Below are 21,046 nucleotides of genomic sequence, written 5' to 3'. Positions count from 1 at the left end.
CAAACTGATTCAGTCTCAATCTCTTCATAAAAAAAGGCTGACCTCTCAGAAAGGATACGATCCATTCCGTAACTGCAATTAGATGTTTCTCCTTTGCTGAGCCTAACGTTGGTTCTTCCTTAAAGATCTCTGAAGGCTTTTTATGGCGTAGGCACTCGGACTCAAGCTGTATCTCCCCTGCCACCTTCCCACACTGGCGCGAAACGAAGATCAGATGCAGATTTCTAGCACAGACCCAGACTTTCAGGAGGGTCCTGGAGGTGACAATATAAGTTGGAAAATGGGATTTCCTGATTTGGAAAATAATCACAAATGATGTGTAAAAGGTCTTCAATGCATTTTAGCTGCCATCACTTCCTAATGCACGCTGGGCTATGCAACTTGTTTGCCTGCTAGAATAGTCTTTACTAGTGGCTAGACTTGAGGCAAATGTTGGAGGGGAAAGGGGTGCTGAATGGCAGATGAAATTGCCCACTACATACAGCAGGGAATCCTTGCATTCTGATGCCAGACAACCTTAAGGACTTAGGTGCCTGTCACCTGAGAAGGGTCCTTGACTTTACTGATTCATATGGTTAGTAATTCCACTTTGGTTTTCCAGTATGGAAAACTGGATAAACGTCTTGACAACTTGAAAACTTTATTCAACCCTCTTCCATAGTTGGTCCCTTGGTTTTCAAACAAATGACTCACTATATCAAATGAAGGCAGCAGAATTGCAGTAATATTCATAATCTCAGGAAACTTGATGGTTAAAACCTTATAAAACATTTCCAAAAAGGTAAAAGTTCAGTGTGGTTTTTTTTTTTAAAGGAGTGTCTTTATCTCCCTCACAGTCCATTCTGGCTTGTCCTTTGTCCTGGCTACACCATGGCAGGGATCTCGGAAGACACTGTGTCCAGGGGCTGCCAGTGACAGTCCATCAGTGCATCATACAGCTCCTCGCTCTGCTCCATGAACTCCTTGTTGGCTTCCGTCACGTCCAGCTGCGGCATGGGGTCTGGAAGAGAGGATGTGTTTAAGGGAGCGCCACAGGGGAGAAGCACTCAGCAGCCACAAAAGATGGGTTAATTCCCTACTCTCACGACTTCCTATCTGTGTGCGAGTTCCGTCCTTCCTCGCAGACGCTGATAATAACTAATAACTGCCTGCAGGGTTCCTGAGTGGATGAAAATAGGATAATGTACTTAAGTAAATGTAACGTGTAGTTAATACTCAATGGTAGCTGTTATTCCACATTTATTAAAAGCTACACCTCTATCTAGCCATCACTTGTCCTGGATTTTCTGGTGTAGTTATTTCAATTTTGGGTTTGGAAAATCTGATCAAAATGACTAAGTCTAAAGCACTATAATTCTTAGAATATTACTTAGCACTGAAAATGTATCTTGGCTGTGCACAACTTGGGATGGATTTCACAAATAAAATACACGAGTGTTGAATGAAAGAGTATATACAACTATATCATATAAAGGTTAAAAACAGGCAAAACTAAACCAGATTGTTCAAGGATACCTATATAGGTGATAAAACTAAGGAGAAGGAAAGAAATGGCTATAAGAAGTGGGTTGTGATTAGGGGAAGGATGGCTTCTGGAGACTGGCAATGTTCTACTTGACCCGAATGCAAGTTTCATGGGCAATTGCTTTATGATTATATGTTAAATTAGACATTTGTTTATGTACCTGTCTATAATATGTGTTCTCTTCCACTTACCAAAATTTAAAAAAATAATTACTATGATAACAAACATACTTTGTCTTGTGTTGGTTTAAAATGCATATATACAAACACCCATTCATGAAAACATTTTAAAACTAATTGGAAAATTAAAGACCTAAATAAAGACATCCCATGTACTTGAATTGGAAAAGATAATTTTAAGATGGCAGAATTCCCCAAATTGATCTACAGATTTAACGCAACCTCTACCGGAATTGTAGCTGCCTTTTTTTTTTTGCAGAAAATGACAAGCTGATCATAAAATTTATATGGAAATGCAAGGGACGCAGAATAGCCCAAACAATCTTAAGAACAAATTTCTAGGACTCATACGTGCCCATTTCAAAACTTACTGCAAAGCTACTATAATAGACTGGCAGTGGCCTAAGGACAGACATACAGATTAACAGAATAGGATGAAGAGCTCAAACCAAACCTACATAAACCGCTTTTTGACAAGGGTACCACAACAATTCAATAGGTAAAGAACAGTCTTCAACAGATGGTTAGTTGTATGGTGACTGTTAACGACTTACTGTGGTGATCATTTTGTAATATATACAAAGATTGCATCATGTACATATGAAATACGTAATAAAAATATAACACTAATACATTATACACATATAATGTATATCAATTATACCTCAAAAAAAGACTACCATTATTTTAACAAATCCTCTAGTGGATATTTTATCTGTACTGACTATCACCACTGGGGATAATATCAAGTAAAATTACTGATTCAAAGGATATGAAGAACTTTTTAGAGAAAAAGTATATTCTATCTATTATTATTAATGTGATGGTTAAATTTTATGGTGCCCAGTTGTTTGGTCAAACACCAGTCTAGATGTTACTTTGAAGGTATTTTGTAGATGTGACTTTAACTAAAGGAGATTACCCTTAATAAAGTGGGTGGGTCTTATCCAATCAGTTGAAGTTTCCCAAAGAAGGAATTCTGCCACCAGACTGTTTATATAGAAATCCTGCCTGAGCAGCTTGCTAGACTGCCTTACAAAGTTTTCATACACACACACACACACACACACACACACACACATATGTATATGTTGTGTATATACATATATATATACATATATATACACACATATATATATGTATATACACACACACACATATACACATATCTCCTATTGGCTCTGTTTCTCTGGAGAACCTTGTCTGATATAAATAGTATGTTTAAACTTTCTTTTCCCCGTGGTTGATAGGCCATTTGTGTTTCTTTTGTAAGTTATTTCCAGCTTTCTCATCTACTCTTCAGTCTTGTCTTCATTGCCATACCGTCAGTACTGAATCTTTTCTCATAAGTACTATGCCCGTTCCTGCAACCAGAGGGATCTTTCTTTCTCGTAATTTTAATCAAAATTACAGGAGTTGAAGCTTTGAATATTTACACAGGCTCCATGTGGAAACTGTTAACAGAAAGCAGAACTCGGTGGATTCCTCCACTCAGTGTAGGTAAAGCTATGGGCACAGATTAGTAAGGGGCTCGATCAAGGACAGGCCTTTGTATGTGCTGAAGTCTACGGACACATACAAGCATTCTTCCTCAATCTGAAGACAGCCTGGAAGACAGCCTATGGAAGCCAAGGACTAGATTAAGAAGGGTGACAATCCCTGCTGTGCCCCCCTCCCTGTGTCGCTTTTAGGCTCAAATGGGAGGCATTATAACTCAGTGGGAAAAAGCATCAAGTCGGAATGACTTCATTTCTTGCTACTAAGTTGCAATTTGCAGCTATGTTGACTTTGAACAAGTAACTTAACTTCTTACCTCAAGTTTTCTATTCTATAAAATCAGGATACTAATTGTGGTACTGAGGTCAAAACTGTTGTGAAGGTTAAATGAGTTAATACATGTAAAGTGCTTAGAACAATGCTCTGCGCATATAAAACCTCACTATTAGCCTCAATTTTCTTTTCTGTAGAAGAATGGGGATTATAACGGTACCTACTCATCACAATGTTGACAGGTAGCAGTGCTTAGCACAAAATATGTTGTTGGCTATGATATTACTAGTGGATGAGCAAGAGATTGGAAAATTCTATAGGGCTATACATAGATATTATAATTAGGTTTATTATTTCTAAAAGGGAGGCAGTATTTCTTTGAGGGAAGAGTTGAAGACTAAATATGGAAAGACAAAGACTCCAGGCCTGACTTTCCCCACACTTGGGCTGCTGGTTCCCCCTCTGTCAACTGGAGATCCTGTGTTCTGTCCAGCCCACTCGCCAAGGTCACTGCTATTAGAATCATGAGAGCACATATGTGAAAGTGTTTTAAAAATGCTATGAAGTGGGCCTGGCCCAGTGGCTCAGGTAATTGGAGCACTGTGCTCCTAACGCTGACGTTGCCAGTTTGATTCCCACATGGGCCAGTGAGCTGCGCCCTCTACAGCTAAGATTGTGAACAACAGCTCACAATCTGGAGCTGGGCTGCGGTGAGCAGCGAGAGGTTGGCGTTGGCGTGGGCGGTGGGCTGCTGTGTGCTGCCATGGGCTGCCAGGATTGGCTGGCAGCCAGCATGAGTGACCCGGCAGAAAACATGTGCTGCTATGGACTACCGTGAGGTGACTGCCTCAGCTGAGGTGGGGGAGGGGAGCACAAGGCTCATAATACCAGCATGGGCTGGGGAGCTGTGTCCTACAGAACTACACTGAAAAACAATGGCTTGAACCGAGTATGGCCAGGAGGCAGAAGAAGGGGGAAAAAAAATGCTATTAAGTAGACATGTTTGTTCTTTGCCTGAAGATGATGTTTCCTTTAAAGGATATTTTGCTCATAGGTCACATTTTCCCTATGACAGTCTCTTGAAGGATAATCCTTAAAATAGATTTAATCTCTTGAGTCTTTTTGTACCTTAAAAAAGTTTTATTTACTTAGAAATCAATTCTGATTTTATGACTTTAAATTTTACTTCTTTAAAACTTAACATATTCAAAAACACATTGAAAAAATTTTAATTGTTTTTCATAATTTTTCAAACTTTAGAGAATCCTTTAAGTATTATGTTGGTGCAAAAGTAATTGCGTTTTTTGCAATTATTTTTAATCTTTTAAATTGCAATTACTTTTGCACTAACCTAATATCAACATCAGATTTAAAAAATTATTTGTATGAAGGTTAGCAATTCCTTTAGTTTTATTTTCCTTTTTTTCTGTTAAATACAATAAATGCTTTTAATTTAAAAAATTAATAATGGCTATTACTATTATTAATTAGGATTAATACTATTTAATAATAGTATTAATAGTATTAATTAATACTATTATTAATACTATTAATTAATACTATTATTAATACTATTTATTAATAGTATTAATCCTACTATTATTAGTAGGATTACAGTGGTTTTCAGTTACTTCATAATACTTTACTGTATTTTCCAAAATTTCAGTCATAACTATTACTTGAAAATGAGAAAAACATGCATTATACAGAAAAAAATTAAACCATGAAATAAAAAAATGATTTTTACAAACCTGTCAAACAAATACTGTGTTTCCCAGAAAATAAGACCTAGCTGGACAATCAGCTCTAATGCATCTTTTGGAGCAAAAATTAATATAAGACCCCATATATTATATTATATTATATATTATATTATTTATATTATATATTATAATATACTATATTATATTATTATTACAAAGACTGGGTCTTATAGTAAAATAAGACCCGGTCTTATATTATAGTGAAATAAGACTGGGTCTTATATTAATTTTTGCTCCAAAAGACGCATTAGAGCTCATTGTCCAGTTAGGTCTTATTTTGGGGGAAACACGGTACAAGGCAATAGTATTTTTTGCTAAAGACCTACATCCCAGAGTAGAATGCCACTCATCTAGGGAGTGACCCGCTCCCTCCCCTATAGAGCTGCTTTCCTGTGGGCTCTGGGACCTGTACTCACAACCACTGGGTAGCACTCACACTTCTTACTGTAATTATGTATGCAGTTCCTCCAGGCAGAATTCACTTTGCATTCCTTCAGCACGTAGCTGAAGACTCAGTGCCAGCCACAAAGCAATCACAGCATATGGCTGACTGAGGAATGAGTGATGGACTCCTTTCTTACCTTCCAATGCATCATCTCCAACTTCTTCATATGTCTGTCAAGAGACCAGAGACGTGGGTGAGAAGGATGGTGAAATCATGGCCCATGACTAGGATGGCTTATGTTTAACAAAAGGAACTAGGTTGCTTCATCTTTCTCCATTTTTTTCCTGAAGCCCAAGCTCCCATTCTTATCAGTCCCATCTGGGAGAATGGTCCATGTCTCTAAAGGATGACATAACTCAAGAAAACAGACTTGCCAAAGTAGTTACCTGCATGGTGCTCTGGGTATAGCCATACTGGGGGTAGCTATAGCTGTAGCTGCCTGTATTCTGGTCATAGCCCCACTGGGCATAGTAGTTCTGGTACTGCTGATAATACTGGTTGTAGCTGTAACTGTACATCTGACTATATTCCACTGGCTTCACACGACTCCTTAAATGAAGAAAGAACCCAAAATAAACAAATGTGAGCAAACATTTCCATAACACTTATTAATTGGCCAGGGACTGTTCTAAGTGCTTTATACAGATTAACTTCCTTTAATCCCCACAATAATCCTGTGTAATAAGTACACATCATTTCTATTTTACAGTTGAGGAAACTGAGGAACAGAGAGGTTACATAACTTCTCCGAAGTCACACAGCTAACAAGTGATTCAAACTCAGACAGTCTTGCTCCAGAGCCCACGCTTTAAAGAAAGGAGCTTTCAAAGGTTAGGTTTGTCTCTTTTATCACAACTTCAGTACTGACTTTTCTTCTTCTCAAGATCTTGGGGGGCTGCTTTTCTGCCAGCCACAAAGGCTCAGGAAAACATGCCCTGATGAATCTGGATTTAGGTTGACTTAAGAAGCACTTCAAAGCACAAAATATCTTATCACCTCTTGCCCACAAAAAAATAAGACGAGTGCTCCAGTAACCATATCGTCATCACTGTAGTCATACCTACCATTTATGGAGTATGTACTCAGGTGTTGCACCAATTACTTTTCATATATGGTCTCCTATTTTATGTCTTGTATGACCCTATGCTAGAGCTATTATTTATTATTTCCATTATACAGACCAGAACACTGAGTCTCTAAAAGGTTAAGCAATTTACCAAGGCCACACCCAGGACTGGAGCAAATATAACACCAAGGCTCATGTTTTTAATACCATTACATACAGGGTCAGCAGAAAGATTTCTTATCCTGATTGCACAGCGGCCCCAGCTGCAGCTAACCAAAGACAGAATGTCAAGTCTGCAAAAGATCCATTGCTTTCAAAAACATTAAAAAACCCACGTGTGAATACGCTTATGAAACAAACAGGCCTGGTATGACCGGAAGTCCTAGCTAAGAGGAATCAACGTAACCCAAGCAAGCTCAAGCCATGACAATGCTCTTCCAAAGTCACTGAACTAAGAAGGGCCAGAGTCTCTCATAAATGCACACCAAAGACACACAGAAGGCACCCGGGCCAGCCGTTTTATAAGGAGACCAACTTGACAGTGTGGGACACACTATGTCCTCCTGATTGGTGCATTCTATCTCCACAGTGAAGCCAGAGGAAACCAAGTCATAAGCAGGAGTTGAACTACCACAGAAATCCCTGTCACAGGAACCACAAATGCTCCAGTCTGAATGCGCTCGTCCCAAATTCCTTGCGAATTCAATGTCTGCTTGGTGAGGAATCAGCCAGAGCAGTTAGACAGATTCCCCATCCAATCACATCCCAACAGTGTGGCTCAATGAAATCCTATTGTAGAGACTCCCTCTCCTGCCCAGGGCCAGGCTGGAAACTGACAACATTTTGCTTCTATGACTCTCCTTTCATGGATGTTTCCAAGGATATTCAGGTAACGGCAGGTATAGTTTCCCTGGCCTGCGTCTGTATGTTCCTGTTGTTTCTCCACACCTGGCTTTTACAGTCTCACTCTTAAAGAGAACTCTTATCCCTAAATTCCTAGTGCTTGAGGGCACCTCCCCCACAAAGGCAGGCACCAAATACTGACAACATTCCAGGAAGAACTAGACAGAATATAACCTCCTTGCAGAAGGGACTTTGTTTCTCTTGTCTAGGACAGGGCGGACAGAGTTATAGGGATTCAGTTTCTGTTGACTAACTGAATGGTAATACATCAGAAACAACTTAAAAGTCAACATCAGATGAAGTGCTAGGCAGAATATACAATCAAAAGAATATCCTGAAGCTGTTAAAAATATTATAATGATTGTGGAAATATATGGAAAAGTGAGCGTGTATAACGACTAAATGGGGGGGGCGGGAAACAGCTTTGTTATTGTAATTAGAAATGAGTAAAGAAATAAATCTACTGCATGTAAATTGACCATATGTAGTGTGAGTGTGCGTGTATCTATATACCATGGATGCCCATGGAGAAGCCTGGAAAAGAACTCAGAAATTATAATCAGTCATTTCAGGAAAATGAGGAAATTTCTTTCTTTTACACAGTTTCCTTAATGTGTTTATATATATAATAAAGTTTAGAACAAATAACATTTTTGGTGGGGGGAAGCACTCAGGCTGATCTTCTATGTATTAAAAACAGTTAAATTGCAAAGAACCGCCAAATCTTTTGCTGCTTTAAAAGCACAGAGTTTCTCTGTCTTGACATTACCGACTTGGAAGGAGAGAGGCGAGCAGCTAAGTCTGTTGTGGAGGCTGCCGTGTGCATCGTAGGAAGTTTAGGAGTATCTCTGGCCCCTACTCATTAGATGCCAGCAGCACCTTCCCCCCGAGTTGTGACAACCAAAATTGTCTCCAGATGTTGCCAATGTTGCTAGAGGATAAAATTGGCCCCAGCTGAGAACCACTGCTTTGGCCAAAGAATGGAAGATTCTATGCAGAGAAAAGTTGCCTTACATCTGAGTAAGAAACCTGCTTGGACTTGTTTTCTGCCTGGCATGCTGGTACAATAGTGATGTATACATATAATATTCTATTGAGTGTTTGAATCATTAACTCTTAGCTATTCCCATAGCAAGGGACATTCACAGGTTTGTAGGTTTCATTGATATAATAACAGTGGCACTACTGGGCAAAGAGCAGGGACATTAAGTATGTGGACTCAAACTGCTTTTCCAGCACTGCTATCAGCAATGTCTGGATGCATCTGCCTATCCCAGTCATTGCTCTCTCCCCAGCTACGCTTCTGGAGGGGCGGGGCTATGCTGGTTCATCTCTAACACCCAGCACACAGCCTGGCAAATATCAGGCATTCCTTATTTGTGAGCTGAACTGAATCTCCCTGCTGACTTCTACCAAGCACGTGGATGCCCTGATTACCAACAAACAGGAAGCAGTGTCCAGACGGGGGACAGTCCACAGGCCCTCTACCTTCCCTGCAAGTGCAGGACTCACGCTTTAGGAATTGCCACGCTCAGCCGCACTGGCTTAGACCCCAGTCCTACTGCTCCCTGGCACTCTGTCAGGGCTCTCTTCTGTTCCAGTTCATCTGTGAATTTCACAAAACCATAGCCCCTGCAGGAAAAGAAACACATACTATAGAGATCACAAGTGGGAGGGAGGTAAAGTCTAAGAATGGCAAAGGGGCTGAGAAGGGAGAGAACTGTGGACAGGGAGGCGTGCCACAGAGCAGTGCGACATTCAAGCACGGAGGATGCCGAGATAGGTAGGAATCCCCCCTTTCAGTTCACCGTTCTCCCAGCACCTTCGCCGATGGGGCTCTGAACAGTAGCCTCCCTCTCAATCTACTAGAAAGTACTAGCATCATTATCATGGCAACAGCAGTGCTTAACAGTTGAAAAAGTTCCTTCAGCAAATATATACTGAGTCTTCCTGTTCGCCAGGTATGGATCAGGCACCGGGCCTCCGCAGCCACAAGCAGACATGGTTCCTGATCGCCTGCACTCAGATTTTGCCTGAGGAATAAACGAATGATGGCTGGTATTTAATAAGTGCTTATTCCCCAGGCACAGTGCGGAGCATTTCCCCAAGCTTCTCTCATCGAATGGTCCCACAATTTGATGACGAGGGAACCAAAATTCAGACATTTAATAACTTGCCCAAAGTCATAGTAGATGCAGGATTCAAACCCAGCTCCATCAGACTCCCAGAGCCTGAGCTTTTAACTACTATACTGATCAAGAATGAGCCCTTCGTGAGGTTTTTCCACTTCTGAAGTGACAATAATAAAATAGCAAACACCTATAAAGCTTTTCCTATCGCTTTATTTATATTACATCATTTAATCCTTCCATTGCCCCTATGAGAAGATACTTTTAATCAGTCCTGTTTTGAGGAGATAGGGTCAGAGGCACTTGTCTACTGCACTGTCCCTGGCCAGTATAGGAGCCAGGATTCAAACCAGGCAGTTTGGCTCCAGCACCTGTGCTCTTGACCACCATGCTGCCTGGCCTCTCTATAACACCTCCGTCTATGGGACAAATGCTGCAACTAACAGGGTGGGCATCAATAACAGGTAAGGCCTTACTTAGACACGCCTGTCTGGTCCAAAACCACCTTGCCTCCCCGACAGGAGGGGTAGACTTTGACGAAGAATTCATACAGCATGCCATCATCCACATCTGGGGTCAGGTCCCCCACAAAGAGGGAGTACTCAGGGCTGAGAGAAGAGAACAAGATTCAGAGACAAAGACCAAAACCTTTGTTCTGACAAACTCCTTTGGCCCATTCTAGTTAGACCTTTCCTGGGCTTTCTTAGGGAACGACACATTGATAGGTCCCTCAGCGGGTCCTCATTTGCTTCATTTGGCAGTTCTGACAGAAGAGGTATAAACAATAGTCTTCCTGCCCCACCCAAGTCCTTCATCTACTGCACAAAGCCTGTCTGGCTTCAAGTATCACATGAGTACAGACAGGGGTCAGGGTCAGAGGTGCTCGAAATATAAAAGCAGACATTCCGTATTCACTGCCTATTTTTAATTTAGATGGCGAAAAGACAGAGAAAGAAAGAGAATTGGACTTTATCTTCTAAAGACCTAAAGACTAGCTAAAATGAAATCTCCCAAATTTTAGAATAGGGGTCAGCAAACTTTTTCTGTAAAGGGCCAGACAATAAATATTTGAGGCTTTGTGGGAGACCTATGGTCTGTCGCCTTTTGTTTTTTGCACAAATCTTTAAAAATGTAAAAACCCATTTCTATGTAGCTCACAGGTGATAGTTTGCCAACTCCTGTTCCAAAACAATTCTTAAAGAAAAAAAAAAAGCAAACTCTCATTTCAAGTTTGAGACATAGTCCTTATATAAAATTAGAATACACAAAACGACAAGGAAAAATAAAATTACCAGTAACCCAACCACTCAAAGATAATCACTATGAACACTTTGATATATACTTTTGTGTTTCTTTGGCTTCTTCTCTTGAATTTACAAAAGTTGGGTGAGTCGTTTGTTTTGTTTCTAGCATTTTTTTTTTTTCAGGGGAGAGCGCGAACGCAGTCAGTCCCCCATTACCACAAATTATGCAGTCGAGTTTCCCACATTTGGGGAAATCACAGGGGTCAGCACATCCGGAGTGCAATGGATAAGCCTCGCCCTGGGAAAACCACCTTTGTGATCATGGTATCTCCCCTGCCAGGTAAGTATTTTTTTCTAGCATTTTTTTTTTCACTTTTAACATCACCAACACCCTGACATCTCAGTATTCTGCTACAACATGACTTATGAATGGATAAATAGCATTCCAGTTAATGAGCATATTGTAATTTAAACCACTTCCCTATTATTAGATTTGGTTTTCCCCCAATTTTGCCCACTATATGTAATATTTCAATGAACACTTGTGGGGACAGAGCCCCAAAAAGCAGTTTCCAGGCTCTCGGCCTCACATAGAAAGGTGCTGGCTCAGGTAGTAAATGGCCATCGACTGCGATCAAATGGCCATCAGCTGTGGCTAGTTGGCCGTCAGCTGTAACCAGTGAGCCATTGGGCACTAATATAACTGCCGTGGCTAGGCTAGCAGAAAAAGGGGGAGCTAGCAAGAAGGTGGTGGCTGAGCCTGCAAGCGGCGCAGTGAGGGGTTGAGAATTGTGTGGCTCCTGTGTCTCCAACCCAGCTGCCAGTGAGAGTATAGAGGTGTGACTCCCCTACCTATGGCTCCGTGGGTGTTCCTTTTTGGCCTCACCATATCCTGAGTTCTTGTGTGGGGAGCGGGACCAGAGACCCCACAGACCCTGCCTGACTCCCCGCACGACACTTGGCGTAGTCCGCAGGATCCCCTGCACGACAACACTTTTGAGGCTAATCTTGCACATATCATGAATAAATTCAGAGAAGCATAATTATGGGGTCAATGGATACAAATCTTTCTCAAGTTTTTGATACATTGTTTTAAAGTTTTCAAACAGCAACCTGAAATGCTGAATCAACTTACAGTGCTCCGTCAGGTCAGTTCTTATGGAATCAAACCTCAGCACTGTGGGCAGTAATGGGGTGGAGGGCCAGGTGAAGGACCAAACCTAGAGAAGACATGGGCCTCGACATGAAGCGTACCCGGAAGGTCCACTAATGGGGAACGGGAAGGTGTCATCCTTCAGGAGGGGGCAAGGTGGAGTGAAAGTCAAGCGCCATCCTCCTCTTTGGCAGTGACCAGGAGGTACAGTGATGCCTCTTGTCTCTACCTAGACATTTCTCCTGGGGCTTGAAGCTACTTTGGGACTTCTCTGTGCTTACCTGTTATCCGGTTGCTTCCCATAAGTGGCATAGTTCAGTTTAAAACGTTTTGCCTGAAAATTTAAAAACAAACAAACTAAAACAGAGAAAGGAGTTTCAAGAGTCAAACAATATTTGAAAAAAACTGAAATAAATTACCTTGGCCAAAACATCTCCCCCTCTCTAAGCCTCAGCTTTTTCTCCTGTATATAATGAGGGGTTTGCTCGGATGGCCGCTAAGAGCACTGCCAGCTCCATGGTTCTATGAGCCCAGGTGTGCCAGCTTGGTGCAGCTGTAAGCTAAGTAACTGTGGGAAGAGCAGAATGTAACTCTCTTGAAATGTGTCCTCACTACTGCCAGCCTGTTCTACTTTCTCAGTCAGGCAAAGGGTCTAGTTTCAAGTCTTCCATTAAGGGAGGCAGTGGTACAAAGTGCAAAGGGCATGGGTTTCAGAGGCAACCAATCTTCAGTTTGCAGCCTGTCTCTGCCACTTACTAACTGTGTTGCCTTGAGCAAGTTATTCCACTTCCCTGAGCTTCAGTTTCCTGGTCTGTCAAAGATAACAATGCCTACTGTTCAGGGCTGTTATAAAATTAAATAAAATAATGTACACATACAGTAGAGATTCATCATAGGATTAAATAAAATAACATACATATACAGTAGGGATTCAATAAACGATAATTATCGATGAGAATAAAAATGGCAACATCATCATTATCTAAGTGTCCTTACAGGTGTGGCTCCTGGAAGGGGTTTCCCGTTAATTTTATGCAAACACTTCTCAGCTGTGGCCAAATCTGCGAATTCTACAAAGCAGTAGCCAGCTGGGATCCTGGAAAGAATGAAAAGAGAGAAAAAAGAATGGTTATAGATGGGATTCCCAGGTGAGAGACTGAGTGTTGGCCTGAAGGGAGGGGAAAAATGTTTTTCTAATCAGAGCACATACTGTTTTTGTTCCCTGCCAAATTCCAGTTCAGAACTAACTTACGATCTTGAATATAAGGATTGTCAATCTGGGCCAGTCCCAGACTCAGCAAACATTTATGTATTGTATCACCTCTGAAGTACTTTTGCCAAAGTCAATCCAATCAATCCCTTATATCTAATGTCCAGTTTACATGAAATATTAAGGACAGATAAAGTAAAACACCACTACAAGAAAACAAATAAATCCAGAATACAGGACCAGCATCCAGAATGTAGGACCTTATGTAAAACAATTAGTCTTACCTCTTTAAAAGTCAATGTTAGAAAAAGAAGAGGTGGGCTTTTCAACATTAAAAAACAGACAAAAGAACTAAATGCAATGCAGGATCTGATCTGACTGGATCCTAATTCATTAAAAAAAAAAAGCTATAGAAGATAGTCTGGAGACAATTATAAAAATTTGAATGTAGACTGACCATTATATGGTATTAGGGAATCACTGTTCATTTTGTTAGTATGATATGAGCTTTGTGGTATGTAAGAGAATGTCCAGTTTTTGGCAAGGTATGTTTAAATATTTAGTGGTGAAGTGTCACAATGCCTGTAATTTACTTTCATATGGTTCAGCAAAAAGAAATTATTTATATATCTCTATCTACTTGAAACAGATAGATTTAGATAGATAGGGAAAATATGGCAAAATGTTGACAATTGTTGAAATTAGGCCCTGGCTATACGATAGCTCATTGTACTATTCTTTGTAGTTTTGTTTGTAATTTTTCAAATTAAGAAAGCTTTTTAAAATCACCTACCACAGGTCAGGGTGATCAAGTTGGAGAATGTGGTTCTGATCCTCAAGAAACTCACAATCTAGCTGGATAGATAAAGTAAACCCATGGACCTTACCTAATTGAGGGATGTCTGTGAGATTCCTGGTGTTCTAATTTTGAAAGCATCCCTAAGAGACGTAAGTAGGATGTGACTATATCCTCTGACATCGCTTTCTAAGAAATTCTGAACACTATTAACTTCCTTAACGTCAACCTTAAAGCTATTACCAATGAAATAACCCAAAGTTTTCTCAGAATATTACTCTAGATTTTCAGTTCAAATAATCTTATGGACACGAAGCCAAGAAGGGCAAGGGCAGTACTCAAGCCCAAGGATCAAAGGACGGAGTCTATAAGCTCCATAAATGTTTGTGGATGCTAAGAATGGTGTGCCAAATCTGTGCCGTTTGTCTTGTGTGTGCTGGAACCTTAAGGCTCACAGATGTAAAGACCACCACTAGTAAGAGCTGACCAGTACCGAGCACTCACTATGGGCCCAGCATTGTGCTAGCCACTTCACATGTACTATCTCATCTAATCCTTACATCACTCTATGTGGTGAATGAAAGCATTACTCCTGTTTTCAGGAAAAGACTGAGATTTAGCAGGATTGTATGATAGGCCTTAAACCACACAGCTGGGATGTGCCAAAGGTTGGACTGGAACTCAGGATAGTCTGCCTACATTCTTTCCCCGACATTTTATTATGAAAAATTCCAAACATAAAAACTGAAAGAACTGTACAGCAAACACCCACATACCCAGTACCTACAATTAATGTTTTATTATACTTATTTTATCACATAGCTATCCATCCTTCTACCCATTTATCGTCCTTATTTTCTGACACATTTCAAAGTAAGTTGCAGATATTGGTATACTTCCCTCAATTACTTTAATATGAATATTATTAACTAGAGTTCAATTATTGTTTAGTTTTTTGTGTATGTTTTTTTGTTTACACACAATGAAATGCACAAGTCTTCTAGATGCTGAGTTATTTCCACCACAGATTAATTTTGTATATTCTAGATTTTTAAATAAATGAAATTACACAGTAATGCTTCTTTCACGTAACATAATGCTTTTGAGATTCTTTCATGTTGTTGCTATGTAAGTAGTCTGTTCCTTTTTATTGCTAAATGTATTTTATTGTATGAATATACCAGTACATACTCATGGATACCTGGGCCGCTTTCAGTTTTCAGCCATTGCCATAAAGCTGCTACAAACATTCTTTTTCCAGTCCTTCATTTGGTGGATATATGCTTTCATTTCTTTTGGTAAACACCTAGGACTAGACTTGTCCCCAGTAGTATTACTATTTTATAGTCCCACTAGTGATGAATGAGATAATGGCTGATCCATATCTGACTGCATTCTTTTATTTCCTTTTTTCAATTTAAAAAAATTGTGATTAAATATACATAAAATTTACAATTTTAACCATTTTTAAGAGTACAGTTCTGTGGTATTAAGTACATTCACACTGTTGTGCAATCACCAACTGCATTCTTAAGCACAATGCTCTATTGTCTATTATGTTTCCTTGGGTCTTATCTTTTTCTCTTATTTTCTCTGATCTTGGTTTTTAAATTTACATTTATGTATTTCAAATATTCTTGTAAACTCCTTCAAAGTCTCTGTCAAATAAGGTAGTATATAAATGTAATGTGTAAGGACCACCATAACAGCAGAGTTTATTAATCATAGGTAGAGAAGGATAGTTCCAAATCTTATTTCAATAAATTAAAATGTGAGAACACATATCAGTATTTTAAAATGTAGAAAGCATTACAGAATGTATCTTCATACTACCAGTTGATTATCTGGGGTTTTCTGTCTACAAGAAGAAGAAGAAAAATATTTAGACCAGCATGATCTACCAGTCAGTAAATGAGTCCCTGGTTTTTGGGGTTCTAAATACACAAAGTACTTGTCAACCAAACAGCCAGAGTTGATCACACTTCCTAGCTCTCGTCTGTATTTTTCAACCATTTGATGGTTTAGCAAGATGATTTAGTAGAGTACCTGGCACAGAGTAGATGATCAATAAACATTGTCAAATTGATAAAGGAATCCTTTCATTTCTAACTAGAACCCTAAGGAAACCTAAGACCCCCCCAAACAAAGAAGAAACTAGAGGCAATAGACCACTACTTTCTGAAAATATTCTCTGCATTGTTTTGGTTACATATTTCTTGTCTCATTCCCCCATTAGAATGTAATAAATTCCAGGAGAGGAGGGACTACGTCTGGCTTGTTTCAGCCATGTATCCTGGGAATCTAGAACAGTAGTGCACGGAATGTCTCTATAAATAAAATTTTAAATAAATGGCATAAAAATGAAGGGTACTCAAGTCGTTGAGGACAGAATTGAATTCAAGTCTTGGTTTGTCATTTAATAGTTGTTTAACTTTGAGACAGTTATTAAGCTAATAATAGTACTTAGTGTAGCTCAGAAGTTTTTGTGATTTTAAAGGTGAAGGAGAGGTTAAGTAACTTACAAAGGTCACACAGCAGACACAGCTTTCAAACAGTCTGGCTCCAGACTGCAGTCCTAAAGCAATATGCTATAATTCCTCTCAATAAGCCCTCCAACGTTAGCTTTTATAATGTTATAATAACTATTATTAGGGGTGAGAAGCCCTGACTCCGCGATGTTTACATTCACCTGAATGATGCTTGCAACGTAATTAAGGGAGAACTGAGAAGATGGAAGGAGAGAACGTACCCAGTGAGGCGGTTTCGGATAATTTTGACGCTCATCACGGTCTCCCCCATGGTGGCAAAGGCCCGAGAGATGAAGTTCTCATCCATGTAGGGCTCCAGCTGCATAAATACAAGAGCACAGAGACTCAGCGCAGCATCCTGGCTTCAGAACCCCACCCCCTTAGCCCAGAGCTGACTACACGCTGCGGGTGAGGGTGGGCAAGTGTGGACAGGTTTCGGTCTGCAGAGTGGTCTGAATCCCAATTCCTGCGTTCCCAATCCCTTGCCTCCCTTCCCCTTAAACTTGCTCCTTTTAGGGAACCTCCCCTAGGATTTAGGAACCCCATTCCTCCCAATCCTAGAACCAACAGCGCCCTTCAATCCTCGGGATTCCTGTCATTCTATGTCCCCAAAGAACTTCCCTTTCCCTTCCGTGAACCCAGGCGGGGCCCCAAGACCCCTACCCTCAGTCTCAGCCCCTTTCCCAAGATGTTGGGACCCGCTTCTGTGTTACCCAAAAGAACTCCCCTTCCCATTCACTTCCACCCTTTTGGGATCTGAGGACTCCTCCCCCTCAGACTCTTCCTCCCTCGTGATACTAAGATTTCTTCTCGCCGGACCCAGGCGGCCGCCTTCACTCACGTCGCCCATCCACAAGCTGGCCGCCATGCCCGCAGCAGGGCCTGGACTTTGCGGGCTGCGGACCGCGCCAGTCCGCTGGGCCGGGACCGCCACGGAGCATGCGCCTCCGACGCCTTCTGCGCATGCGACTCAACTAGGCAGAGCTTCCGGATACCCGCGTGGCGGTGCGGAGCTGACTTGACCCTGCTCCAGCCGGTGGGTTGCTCAGGTAAACGGGTTGCTCAGGTAAACGGCTTTCTCGGGTTTCTTTCTCACTTTATGTATTTAAACACACACACGTACACATAAAACTACAAAGCTAACATATGCTCATAATAAAATCTTGCAAATACAAGGACATTTTTAAAAAAGTGAAAGGTCGCCTTTAGGAGCCTGGACGATCCAGTTCCATTAACTCTGACGTTGGGAAAGCCACTGGTCTGCCCCAGCCACCCAGTTCTTAAGACATGACTTTTGTTGAAGCTGGAATGGGATTCTTCCATCATTCCCATGTATAGCCCTGGGATGCAGGGAGGAGGTTAAAGGGAGTGTAAATTGGGGCAACTGTTACTCAGCTAATCAATCCCCAAGGTTTGTCACCCTTTCTTGGATCCCACATCCACTACCCTAATCCAAACCCGCCTAGAACTTCAACCTGCCCAGAACAATGACCCTCAGTAAACGCGATTTCCACGACTAGATATAATCCTGACAGTTTGATTCCCCTACTCTGTCCCGGGCCTTTCACCTCACTTTGGTGCTCATTTCTTAGACTGGGAAGCTTGCTTCTGTAGGTGGTGATTGTTCTAAGAGTGAAGCTTACCCAGAATAGTTGAGGATCCTTTCTGGGGCTTCCTGATGGAACACTAGTCTGAAGGAACACTAAGGCCCATTCTTACCAGTTTATACATCCTAAACTTGGTGTGTTGGGCCCCTTAGTCAAACACTCATCAGTCTGAAAACTTGAGATCCAACCACGAGTTGTCAAATTTCCAGCTTTATCCTACTCACTGTAATGGTAGTGCAGTGGTTGGGTGCTTTGGCTATAATTCGAACAAATGGAGCACCCATCCCAGTCCTTTCTCACTAATTATTCTGACAGGTTATTGAACTGCTCTGAGACTAATATGGATAATAGCAGTGTTTACCTCATAGGGTGCTCTGAGGAGAAAATGAGAAGTTTGGAAAGCACTTGGTCCAATGTCTGTAATCCAGTAAATTCTCCAACATGGTAGTTGGATGCCTTCAAATTATAACTGATAGCAATTTATTTAGTACTATCTTCCAGCCCCTGTGCTGTGCTCTTTGCTTATTTTTAAAATATGGAAAATTTTAAAATAAGGGATAGTTGTACATTTGTTTCGAATCAAATTCCTACAATGGCCTAGGCAATGAAAAAAAGTATCTGCTGAATTTATAACACAATAAACAGCAGTTCCTTACCCCATCTATCCCTAGCCCCAACTCTCACTCCCTTGGGGCAATGATTTCCAAATCTTTTCCCTAGAATCTGCATATTTCTTAACGACATACTTTCTATTCATTTATAGTTTCAGGTATTTTAAGCAACTGCCCCTCCTACATACACACTTCTCCCTCTTCTGATTATAATTTTTGTCAAAACAATAGTGAATATTTACATTTTGACTGTCAATATTTTTTATAGCTGAGCCATATGGGGTACTATGATTACATTTGTTTTGGGGTAACCAATCCAAGTTGGAGGAGGATGGAGGGGGAAGATAAAATTGAGGGTACTTGATGTGTTTGAACACACAAAAGATTTACACTTCTGATAGACTTTGGCACTGCATTAATGATACTTATACCAAAAAACTAAGTACATGAAGAACAAGACAATTATTAACTCTAGGGAACAAAAAAATGTAGGATAGTCATAATACCAAAGACTTACAGAGCATTTACTATGTACCTGACACGGTTCTAATATATGTAAGGCACCAACAGAGAGCTTTATAACTCTTAATGTGAAATATAAGGAAAAGGAATTGAAGTCCTGGGCTCAGATGTGGGCTGATTTAGATTCCAGCCTGTGCACTTGACTTCAAGCAAGTCACTTGAACTCTCAGGGACTGTTTCCTGAGGGACAAAAATTCCTACTTTGCAGGGCTGACATAAGGATTAAACAAGCTATTATTGCCTATAAAGTACTCAGCACAATGCCTGGCCCATTTTAAGCCCCAATCCACAATAGCTATTAGTAAGAACGGTACTTTCAACCTGCTATATTGTCAAAAGGGAAAAACTCCAGTAAATCCAATCCAAATGGACATATTTTTTTTTTGGGGGGCGGGGATAGTAGACACAAGTGCTTCTTCACAAAGAAAGTATCATCTGTGATTTTCCTTTTTTAGAAGTTAGTTTCCAATCAGTATAGTGCCTGCCTCAAAAGTTCAAGGGGGGAAATAAATCACAGAATACATTTTAAGATATTTTACATCATATTCATTTTTCCAATAGTCACTGACATCCAAGAATCCTGGCACTAATAAAATTTTCCTGTTACACATATACAGATCTCCTGTATCAACATTATCCATTGTAACTTTCTGCAATTACAGAAACGTTCCATATACGAAGTCTGAATTAGGTTCACAAACTCATCCTAGAAAAAGTGCTACATACTTCATTGCTGAATATCACCATGGTCACCTTCGAGGTACACCCCTTGGGAAGCTATGCACCAATGCCAGCACCTAGTCCACCCTTCAAAACAATTTTGGAACTTTTTCAGCCTTTTCAGCACTTCCAAATAGAAAACTTGGTTAACTGTTTGTCCACTTGGTACAAATTCATAATGAATAATCCCTCTGATATCAAAAAAGGTTAGCAGCATTGTTTGACTCTTGATTTGGACTGATGGAACTTTTTTGGTCATGGAGAATTGGCTAACTTCCACTGTGCACTTTGACGCTTGGTTTCAGGGTCGTATTGGTACACCCATGTTTCATCACCAATGATAACACAGCCCAAAACATCGTCTTGCCTCTCTGAAAGGTCTTGGCAAACTTGGACTCTCCTTTGCTTTTGTTCATCGGTGAGCTCCTTCGGAACCATTTTTGCATACACCTTTCTCATGCCAAGATTTTCAGTTAAGATTTTCCTAACAGTTTCTCTATTGATGTTTCCTTGGTCTGCTATGCTTCTCAGTCAGCCGATGATTTTGACACACAATTCAATGAATTTTTGCAATGTTTTCATCAGTTCTGCTCATTACTGACTGCCCTGACCTCTCTTCATCAGTGACATGTTCTCTCCCCTCAGAAAAACATTTAATCCATTTGTACACTGCTGTTTTCTTCATGGCATTATCCCCATAAACTTGACTAACATTTCACTTTCCACTCTTGTCCCTGATTTCACTTCCACTCTTGCCAAGTTTAACAAGAAATTTAATGTTTATTCGTTGCTCTAATTCAAGCTCAGACATTCTTGCAATGGCACACAAAAACACGCAATAATGAACGCCACTCAGCAAGACACCGCCATACATC

The 21,046-nt window shown here is 40.6% G+C and overlaps 1 protein-coding gene and 1 non-coding gene across 4 annotated transcripts; both read right to left on the bottom strand.

Annotated features, from left to right (window-relative positions):
• Window positions 1-621: 621 nt before the first annotated feature.
• TRNAU1AP (tRNA selenocysteine 1 associated protein 1) lies at window positions 622-17,665 on the bottom strand. Of its 3 annotated transcripts, none has more exons than XM_033115149.1 (9): window positions 17,553-17,665; window positions 16,933-17,030; window positions 13,174-13,273; window positions 12,459-12,511; window positions 10,257-10,388; window positions 9,164-9,283; window positions 6,069-6,231; window positions 5,819-5,852; window positions 622-1,000 (listed from the first exon to the last, which is right to left on the bottom strand). In XM_033115149.1, the coding sequence occupies exons 1-9, from the start codon at window positions 17,577-17,579 to the stop codon at window positions 864-866; spliced, it is 864 nt and encodes a 287-aa protein (XP_032971040.1). In that variant the 5' UTR covers window positions 17,580-17,665; the 3' UTR covers window positions 622-863. The 3 variants fall into 3 exon arrangements, with proteins under 3 accessions (XP_032971040.1, XP_032971041.1, XP_032971043.1); XM_033115150.1 differs by having other exon boundaries at window positions 17,531-17,629; XM_033115152.1 differs by lacking the exon at window positions 9,164-9,283.
• On the bottom strand, window positions 11,205-11,372 carry LOC117027848 (U1 spliceosomal RNA). Its single transcript, XR_004423978.1, has one exon. It is a non-coding gene; the product is annotated as a U1 spliceosomal RNA (small nuclear RNA).
• Window positions 17,666-21,046: the final 3,381 nt, after the last annotated feature.

The sequence above is a fragment of the Rhinolophus ferrumequinum genome, chromosome 9 (assembly GCF_004115265.2).
Source record: "Rhinolophus ferrumequinum isolate MPI-CBG mRhiFer1 chromosome 9, mRhiFer1_v1.p, whole genome shotgun sequence".
Lineage (NCBI taxonomy): Eukaryota > Metazoa > Chordata > Mammalia > Chiroptera > Rhinolophidae > Rhinolophus > Rhinolophus ferrumequinum.
Note: the sequence above shows the minus strand (reverse complement) of the source record. Positions and strands in the feature narration are given on the sequence as shown.

Excerpts from the sequence above, each read along its gene's own strand:
- TRNAU1AP (XM_033115149.1), bottom strand. The coding sequence starts at position 17,579 with ATGGCGGCCAGCTTGTGGATGGGCGAC. Across the intron at positions 17,031-17,552 it reads CCAGCTTGTGGATGGGCGAC|CTGGAGCCCTACATGGATGA; the intron begins GTGAGTGAAGGC and ends GTATTTATGCAG. Across the intron at positions 9,284-10,256 it reads GACCAGACAGGCGTGTCTAA|GGGCTATGGTTTTGTGAAAT; the intron begins GTAAGGCCTTAC and ends CTTTTCCTGCAG.